The 9,540-nt window shown below is 36.4% G+C and overlaps 1 protein-coding gene across 3 annotated transcripts in view; it reads right to left on the minus strand.

Annotated features, from left to right (window-relative positions):
* Nucleotides 1–7,312, minus strand: part of LOC106074324 (protein phosphatase methylesterase 1-like) — a 19,187-nt gene extending 11,875 nt beyond the window's left edge. The window contains exons 1-3 of one of the 3 annotated variants that reach the window (XM_056038693.1): nucleotides 7,211–7,312; nucleotides 573–675; nucleotides 363–455 (exon numbers count right to left, since the gene is read on the minus strand). In XM_056038693.1, the coding sequence (XP_055894668.1) occupies nucleotides 363–455; nucleotides 573–656 (177 nt within the window). In that variant the 5' untranslated portion in view covers nucleotides 657–675; nucleotides 7,211–7,312. Of the gene's footprint in view, nucleotides 1–362; nucleotides 456–572; nucleotides 676–3,768; nucleotides 4,077–7,193 lie in introns of those variants that run through there. The other 2 variants (XM_056038694.1, XM_056038691.1) reach the window with 2 other exon arrangements.
* Between the last annotated feature and the right edge of the window lie 2,228 nt (nucleotides 7,313–9,540).

Genomic DNA, 9,540 nt, shown 5'->3' on the forward strand with positions numbered 1-9,540 from the left:
GTGGGGGCACGGTGGCTGAACGGTTAAGCACTTGACTTCTGAACCTGGGGTCTTGGGTTCGAATTTCTTGAAGACCAGGATTTGGAATTTTTATTTTTGTTTAGGGCGCCCCTGGGTTCCCCCAATTCTAATGGGTACCTGACTTTAGATGTGGAAAGTAAAGGTGGTCGGTCATTGTGCTAGCCACATGACAACCTACTCGTTAATAGTTGGCCATAGAAACAGATGACCTTAACATCATCCGCCCCATGGAACGCAAGGTCTGATAAAGGGAAACGTTACTTTTTCCTTTACTAACTATAAATAAGCGTGTTTCAGTTTTTTTCATAGAAAAAAAAATCACAATTATAAAAAAGTCTTACTGATAAAAGTGCCCAAGACAATGCAGAGAATCCTCCTCCATGCAGAAAGAATAAAACAGGTCCTTCACTACCTTTTTCGTATATTCTGAAAGTCTAATGGAAAAAGAAAAGCAGTTTAGTCAGCAAAAGTGATATAAGATTATGTAATAAACAAAAAAACAAGTTAGGAAAAAAAAAAGCATATAAAAAAAGCCCTGAAATGTTGCTTACATCACCAGTGGAGGTTACTAAGTCCTTCTTATGATCAAAGTACTTGTCCCAGTAGACAGGGCTGTAATCTTTTTTACGTATCATGTTTCTTTTTCCTGGAGGACTATAAACAAAATAATGAAAATAAAATCTATTGTTGCTAAAATAACTGATAATTATTATTAACTAGTGTTAACAAAACCCGAATTATTGGCCCGAATAGCACAGTCCACAGCAGCCCTTTCAAAACTTAAAATGATATGCAAAGATAAGGGCTTAGCCCTCGGCACCAAAATCAGACTGATGCGCTCTCTGGTCATGGCCACATTTTTATATGCTTGCAAGTCGTGGACGTTGAATGCAGAGCTTGAGAGGAGGATCCTAGCAATGAAATTGAAATGCTACAGAAGGATCCTAGGCATCACATTCAAAGACCGCATCACAAACCAAGAAATCAGAGACAGGGTTACTGTAGCGATCGGAGCCCATGACGACCTGCTAACTATTGTGAAAAGCTTAAAACCTTTGGCCACATTACAAGATCTACGGGGCTCGCAAAGACCTTGCTTCAGGGAACAGTGCCAGGTAAAAGAAGTACTAGTTATAGATGAGTATAGATAAATGTCTGGACTATTAATAGGAAATTGGCCATACTATTCAAGACTATTGAAACTGACTTAGATTCTTCTGACCTATGAATTGAATCATAATTAAACTATTAAACTAAAGATAAAAATCTTTTAAATTAGATATAATCTAGATGTCTCTAGAGTAGATCTATATTTTTAAATTACATTAAGATGATATAATATTAAATATAGATCTATCTAGTTTTGCATTATTTATTCTGATCAATTCAAGTTAACTTGATTTGATAAAAGTTTAATTGGTTAAAAGTTTCTTTTTTTCAAACGCATATATTAAATAACACTTTGACATCCTTACTCTTCTGACCTATAAACTGCTAGACTAGCTGCTATATAGTTTTGAAACACCATGGCTAGACTTCCAAAACCATGGTGTTAGTTGATTGATTGTTTTTTTTACATTTGCTTCATTTATTAAAAAGCCTTGTGATAATCTTAAAGGAGGATTCATAAGCTTTTGATAGACACCACATTGTGAAAAATGAAAGTCGTGTTTATTTAGAAAGTTAACAATAAAGTCATAGGTAAGAATGATTCTGCATTTATTTACTATCATTTTTAAGCAAACTTGGTATTTTTTTAAAATTGTATTTAGACCTAGATTTATGCATAAAGTTTGTTATTTAGTTATTTTTTAATGAAATTTTGTCCTCCAAAATTAAAAAAAGGTACCCTAACATGCTGTTATCAGTTATAAATGATGCCCAATTAGGCTATTTTTAAAAATGGGTAAGTGGAAAAATTATAACTACCATAACAATCTATGACTATAGTATTAAAATCAATATTTCTATTATAGAGTAGTGTTAGAAATCTTTTTTCTATACTTAGGTACACAAAATATAAAAGGAAATCAGCTAATTAAGGCAATTTTGGCCCATCCTAATGATGTTAAATAAAGTCACTCCATGATGCAGCAACCTGCGGAGCCAGACATTAGCAATTCTCGTAGATGATACGAAGTATAAATGATTTATGCATTGTTTAATGGCTTATCTTTGATCAACCTAGTGGAGAGAATGCTATCAAGGTATCTATTAAAAAGCTGAGGAAGTTTCTACCAAACGGCATTCTAGAAAAAAGATCAAAGTCAATTTATAAACAATTGGATAATTGGATAAGCTGTGAATGAATTTTAGCTGCATGTGAGATGAAACAATCAAATTAAAAATCATATAATGGCATGGGGTATACGTGTTCCAAATTTCAAGCTTCTATCTATTACGGTTATAAAGTTATGATGAGATAAAGAGGAATATATATTCATTTTTTCAATCACAGTTTTTTTTACATTTTCTATAGTCCATTTTTATACACATAAAACGGCATAACTTTGCTCCTATATAACATAGAAAGATAAATATATGGTATCATTGTAAACCTCTCAGCAAGCTTTATATTTAACTAGATAGTTTCGGTTGTTATATATTTATTTTGAATTTTTTGTCAAAGTATTATTAGACTCTAATCCAGTCTCACTACTTATAATAATAATTATATAATATAGATCTAGACTGACAAGAGAGAGAGAGAGAGAGTAGACTAGAGCCAGGGTCGGCGAATTGCTAGCCATATGCGGCTCTTTGGATGTAAAGCTGCGGCTCTTAAGTTCCATATGAATATATTATTTATTTTATCTAAACATTTTTAAAAGAGTTCTAAATTGTTTAAGGAAGATTGACACAGATTCTATCTCTCAGCCTTTCAACCCCCCCCCCCCCACCCCCCATTACACGCGTCATCACTGTTGTCAGTCCGTCGGAAACTCTAGAATGAAGCCATCATCCAGTGTTTCTATGTAGGTTTTAATTCACTTTCAATACAAGACGAATTGGCATCTTCACTTTCACTTTGGAAGAGTTGAAGGCTCCAGAAATGTATGTACATAACGCAAAAGATGTGGACAGCTTTAAAAGAAATGCAACGAGATGAGACACTTATGTTCAATGAATGGAATAATCTTCCAGATAGCTACAGTCAGGTGAAAAAGTTGGCATTTGGAGTACTGTCTATGTTAGGATTGACATATTCGTGCGAGCAAGAGTTCTTTTGCATGAATATAATTATTAGTAAAGTAAGAAGCCAGCTAACAAATGAAAATTTAGAGTCGTGTTTGAAACTAAAAACAAGTTATGAGCCAAATGTATCTAAACTTTCCAAAACCAAAGCCATCGCTCCCACTGAATTTGTTTGCTTAATTGTTTGTTAGTGTTGGAAGTAAATATGTTTAATTGCTTTAGTTAAAAGTTTAGTTATTTCCAAAATAAAAACTGTGAAAGCACATATATATGAATGAATAGATTAGTTTTTTTTTTATTATAAAAATAATTGTGTGAGTACTAGATCTATTTATTGTTGGCAAGAAAGGATTTACTTGTGGCTCTTTATAAAAACTTTAAAATTGTGTAAATTGTAGTTTTTGGCTCTTTTAAGATTTAAGTCAAAAGGTTGCCGAACCCTGGACAAGAGTCTAGTCCTAGTAGAGACAGAGTATATTAGTACTAGTGTAGCAGATTAGTAGAGTCTACCACTAATACTATTTAATAGTCTAAGTTTAAAAAGTTACAAACCCAGAGCCCAAATTTGGTAGTGGAGGAAGACCGAATTTTTTTTTCATCAAATCTTTTTCCATTTTATTTTTGTGTAATTCAACTTATGTTATATTACTCTAGTAATACTAGACAGATTGGACATATAATATTAACAATTATTAATTGATATAGATCTGGTATAAATATCTAACTAGATCTAAAGTAGACCTAGACGAGAGACTATTCTTAGAGTGCAGATTCAGATAGAATCTTAATCTATATGGGATATTCTCTAGCTTTAATTTATAATAGAGTCTAGATTCTATGCATTTTTCATTTATTATTAAAAGTTTTATTGTGAGTGACTCCCCCTTTTCACCAAAAGCAATACAAGTTTCGGCGTTTTATAATAAAATTAGAACTAAATATAGTTAACAAGGTCCACACGCTGTATAATGCTATGTGAAGATCTATTTCAATATATGTGTGTGTGTGTGTTGGGGGAATCTACAAAATGTAAATAGGTTTACAATATCAACAATTAGTGTTTATAAGCTGATTAACTACATTACTGATTATTGCATAATATAGGCCTATGGAACAGTAAAAAAAAAAAAACACCACAAGATACTGAAATAAAAAAAAAAAAAAGAATTAAATTAAAACTCTTTTGTTCGCATTTTTAACGACAATACATTAAATCTTACGATTGACAATTATTGCTTCTGAAGCTTTTCCAATTGTCCCCCCCCCCCCATGTCTAAACTTAAATTAGGTTGCTGGCAATAGGTAAATTCCTGCTCGACCGTAAAGGTGTAATTTCCAGTTCTTCAGAACTTCAGTTTTGGTGAGAATTATTGTAAGAATGAACTCCTGACATGCAGCTGACAAAGTATTTACCTGCCTATGTAATGCTTCTTTTGAATGGGAGATGAGTGCTGCATCGTGGGGCGAACAACAGTTCCCTAATCTAGATACGCCGTCTCTTCGTTTGGCTTTAAGTCAAAACAGATTAAAAAGGATTCCATCGAATCTACTTCGGATGTATACTCGATCTTCCAGGGATTTCAAGGCGCTGGCGATTGCTACCGAAAAGAAGATGACGAATGGTGTCTGGGCCACAACACATCCTTTTTTTTACCCTGCTTTGAAGACTTGAAGGAGAATATGGCTATCGAATTGTTCAGTACATATTGTTCACGAAAAGCTGATACTATTTTACGTAGTTTATTTGAACATCCCATTTCCTCTAGCAAGGCAAACAGACCACTTTTGCTAACAAGGTCAAACCTTGGTGAGTCGATAAAAACTATAGAAATGGGATTTTTATTCTCTGCTCTTTTCCTGCCACAAGGAGAAATTCATATCTGTTGTGAATCTACACTGCCCTAAAGCCACACTGCTACTCAGCATAGACTCGTCCTGACAAGATCTGCAGGCGTTTTAATAGTACTCTTGCATAAGCATTTCCAACTTTGCTTAGCAGATACCGCTGTAATTTATGTAATAACACTGATCTCCAGTGTTTTTATAAATTGTAACAATGTTTGCATCTTTTAAAACCCTTGGGGAACGTTCATAGTTCCTAACTCAGGCTTGGAAGTTCTCGGAGTGGCAAGCAGGTCAATAGCTGCGGTCATTTCCTTTACGGAGGGCGTTTTATCTAATTCATCAAAAACTGAAAGTGATTGGAAGCTAGACAAAGCGGTTGGCGAGATATCAGTTTCGATCTGGCAAAGTTCTGCATAAAGCTGTTTCATCGCTCCATTTGCAGTGCACGATTACAGATAATCATGCTATCGTTTGACTTGAGCGCGTAACACTTGCTGGTCTGAGGTCCAATGGCTTTTTTTTTTCATGCCTTCATATAATTCTCTGATGTCGCTACGTCAGCAGAACTCTGTAATCATGTCTGTGAAATGCTAAACTGACCATGACAAACAAAATGCTAACCCACAAAGCCTGTATACTGAGCACTCATCTTTATGGTACAGTGAGCTTTTCAAAATACATGCTCCAAGGGCGTACATTAAACATTAATTTTAACTAGTTCTGCCTGCGGTGCATAATGCGTATCTCCTGGAGGGATCGTGTTTCCAATCTTGAAGTTTATAAACTGATCAGTACACAAGTATCTAAGCTCTTTAGACACAGAAGACTACATTGGCTCAGACATGTCACCCGCATGCCAGATGGAAGACTTCCTAAGGACATCTATTATGCAGAGCTTGAGGAGGGAGACAGACCCAAGGAACGTCCAACACTAAATTACAGAGATGTCAGCAATCGAGATCTGGTGACTAAAGGCATCAATGAAAGTATGTTTAAGGAAATCGCGCAAAATCGGAGCGCATGGAGACAGACTTTGTGCTGGTAAGAATCTCGCCGAGAGCAAAATAAGGCTATTGAAAAGAGAATAAGAAAGAAAGCTGCCCTATCCATTGACTTTCAAGACACAAGGAGCCATATTACGGTTGGCTACATTGTCGTGGTTTTAGATCTAGCCATACTCTCCACAAAGTTAAAAATATTTTAAAATATATTTTTTTTTAGTAAAAAAAATACACATTAAATATTTTTTTTTTGAAGTACGAAAATTAGATAAAATTACAAGGGAATTTTTATTAAAGCTTTCAAAAAAGTGTAAAAGGCCTCCATTTATTTAAATTCGGTCCTGCTACCAATTATACATAAAACACTACAACATAACTTACAAATACAATATTGAAACCTAATACCTCCCAGAAAGACGCAAAGATAAAGGCACATTTCTTATTCCACATACTAAGACAAATTCATTCCACTGCTTCTTCTTCCCTAGTGTCTTACAGCATAGGTGGGTCGCAGGAATTAGCAAGGAAGACCAATGCTTTAGCAGAGCTTAAGTGTGTATTTAACATGCCCGACAAGATTAGCGCGTGCATACGCCGTTCTTCTCTTTTAATGGGACGTCTGTAATTTATACGATAAGAAGTTTTGTTTTTATTTTTTACTTGTTTCGGACGTTTCAGAGCTGAAGATTATCTCATCATAGCCCCAATTAGCTAAACATTCTGCAGGACGGCGAGGGATGGCAGCGGAAAAGGCGTAGTGAGGGGTGTAAGGGGGCACGAAGCCCCCCTCAGTGGGCGCCACACGCAGAGAGGAGGCAAAAAAATAAAAATTATTGTAGATATTTTAGTTAGGTAATACATTCTAAGGTTATTTGCATTATAGTATTATTAAACAGTTTTTTTTATTTATAAGCCTTTATTTCTATGTGATGTTCATGGGGTGGGGGGGGGGTGTTGTGGCACCAATAAAGTTTCTTGCCCCGGGTGCACGTTTTGCTAAATTATACTAAATACGCCCCTGGGCAGCGGGCATGATTCGTACCCGGGTTCCATCATGACGGCTGTCCAGAGCACATATCACATGACCAGCTATCCAGATAATGTGTTGCTCCTTACAAAGATTTAACTTACTAGATCTATTAGCAAACCTGATCACAAGTTGTCTAGGTCATGGTTAACGAAGACAGTCCACTTATCAAATATCTTGATCTTGTGTTGTTCAATTGATGCTCTTCAAAATTAAAGTACAAAATGTACCGATACAAAAAAAAAAAATGAAAAACGGACACGCAAGATAAACTTATTGGATTTTTCCTATCGCGTGTGCAAGCGAGACCACTCATTATAGGTCTGAACACTGACCTGCAACGGAACAATATGTGGGCAGTTTTAGACATGGGCGTAGCCAGGATTTTTTTTCGGGGGGGGTTTGGGGGGGTGTATTTTTTTTACCCCCCCTCGCGAATTTTTTTTTAATATGTATTTATGTGTGTGTGTGTGTGTGTACATAATCTTTATTGTATTCTGACCCTTCATTCCTTCGGAATGACGTTAATTGTGCCCTAGAATAGGTTCTTCCATTAGTGGAAAAATTGTAGATTCCCCGCCAATACTAGCAAGGGGGTCTGGGGGAGCGCTAGGAGCTCCCCCAGCGCGGGGCGAAGCCCCGCCGCCAAGCACTATTTCTGATATTGAAAGCCAACAAAATGCATATTCTGAGGTATCTACGGTGCATTTTCCTGCTATTAAAAGGTTTTATTTCAAATACCTAATGTGCTATTCTTACTGACTTAGACCCTCCCGCGACGTTTGGCGCATTTGCCGTCAAGCTCTTTCCATAAAATTGTAGATTCCGAGCCATTACTAGCAATGGGGTCTGAGGGAGCGCTAGGAGCGCTAGGAGCTCCCTTAGCGCGGGGCGAAGCCCCGCCGCCAAGCACTATTTCTGGTCTTGAAAGCCAACAAAATGCATGTTCTGAGGTATCTACAGTGCATTTTCCTGCTATTAAAAAGTCAACAAAGCCAACAAAATGCATGTTCTGAGGTATCTACAGTGCATTTTCCTGCTATTAAAAAGTTTTATTTCAAAAACCTAATGTGTTATTCTTACTGACTTAGACCCTACCGCGCTGTTCGGAGCATTAGACGTCAAGCTGTTTCCATAAAAATCTGTCACTGGTAACGTCTGAAGCCTCTTCCCACCTGCCATGAGGACCTCAATGAATAAGTGGCATCAAGTTTTACTAGGATATCATTGCAACTCTTCTTATGCGTAATTCATTTTGTCGGAGAACTTGTCCCGCAAACCTCATGCGTCGCTCTCTCACAATCTTACTAAAGGGTCGACTCCCAGTTAGGCATAGGATTTCCTTGATTTAAACCCGATCTCTATAACTGACTCCTAAAATCTGTCTTAGCCATCTTTGTTGAGCCAACTTTAGTGTTTTTCAATTTCGGCAGATGACTATTCACTGCAGTTTATTAAGGGAGCCCTGCCACTGGTAAAAATGTGTAACCTCTCTTGAATACGCTCTTGGAATTAAGTGGCTGTAGTTTGCTTTAGATTTTATATCGAAAAGAGAAGTTTTATCGTCAAAATCATCTGTTGGGGGTTTTCCACCTCAAAATGCTCTTTACTCAAAACCATCTGGAGGGGTTTTAAACTTTAAACAAACTCCATCTGTAGAAGAGGGGTTTAAACTCAAAACGCCCGATTGGATTGGCTACGCTCAAATAATTTTAGTGTGTAATTTGCTTTTCTTTTTTTTATATTGAAGAGGTATTTTTTAGCATTAAACCCCTCTGAATGGGGGTTTAAATTCAAATTCTTTTGGCAACGCTCATAGCATTTTGAGTTTGTAATTTGCTTTTTTCTTACACTGAAGATGTATTTTTGAGCCTCAAACTCCCCTAGCGGGGGGTTTAAAATCAAACCCCCCTTGGCTGCGCTCATAGATTTTAGAGTGAGTAATTTGCTTTTATTTATATTGAAGAGGTACTTTTTAGCTTCAAACTCCACTGGAGGGGAGTTTAAACTTAAAACCCATTTGACTACACTCATAACATTTTGAGTGTATAATTTGCTTTGTTTTTATTATTAAAGAGGTATTTTTTACCTTCAAACCCCGCTGAAGTGGGGTTTAAACTCAAAACTATGTCAAAACCCATTTAGCTACGCTCATAACATTTTGAGTGCCTAGTAGCTTTTTTTTATATTGAAGAGGGGGTTTATCGTAAATTTTGGAGGGGGTTTTAAAATCAAAATCTCCCTTAACTGTGCTCTTGGAATTAGGGGATTTTCGTTTGCATTTTTGTTTTGTTTTGTTTTATAGAAGAGGGGGGGTTAACTGCAAAAACCATAAGTAAGCGGTTTAAAACTCAAAACCCCTAGTAGGGGGTTTTAAACTCAAAACTCCTGGTAAGGGTTTTTAAACTCGAACCCCCCTGGTAGGGGGTTTTAAACTCAAAACCCCCTGGT

The sequence above is a fragment of the Biomphalaria glabrata genome, chromosome 8, assembly GCF_947242115.1.
Source record: "Biomphalaria glabrata chromosome 8, xgBioGlab47.1, whole genome shotgun sequence".
NCBI classification, from domain to species: domain Eukaryota; kingdom Metazoa; phylum Mollusca; class Gastropoda; family Planorbidae; genus Biomphalaria; species Biomphalaria glabrata.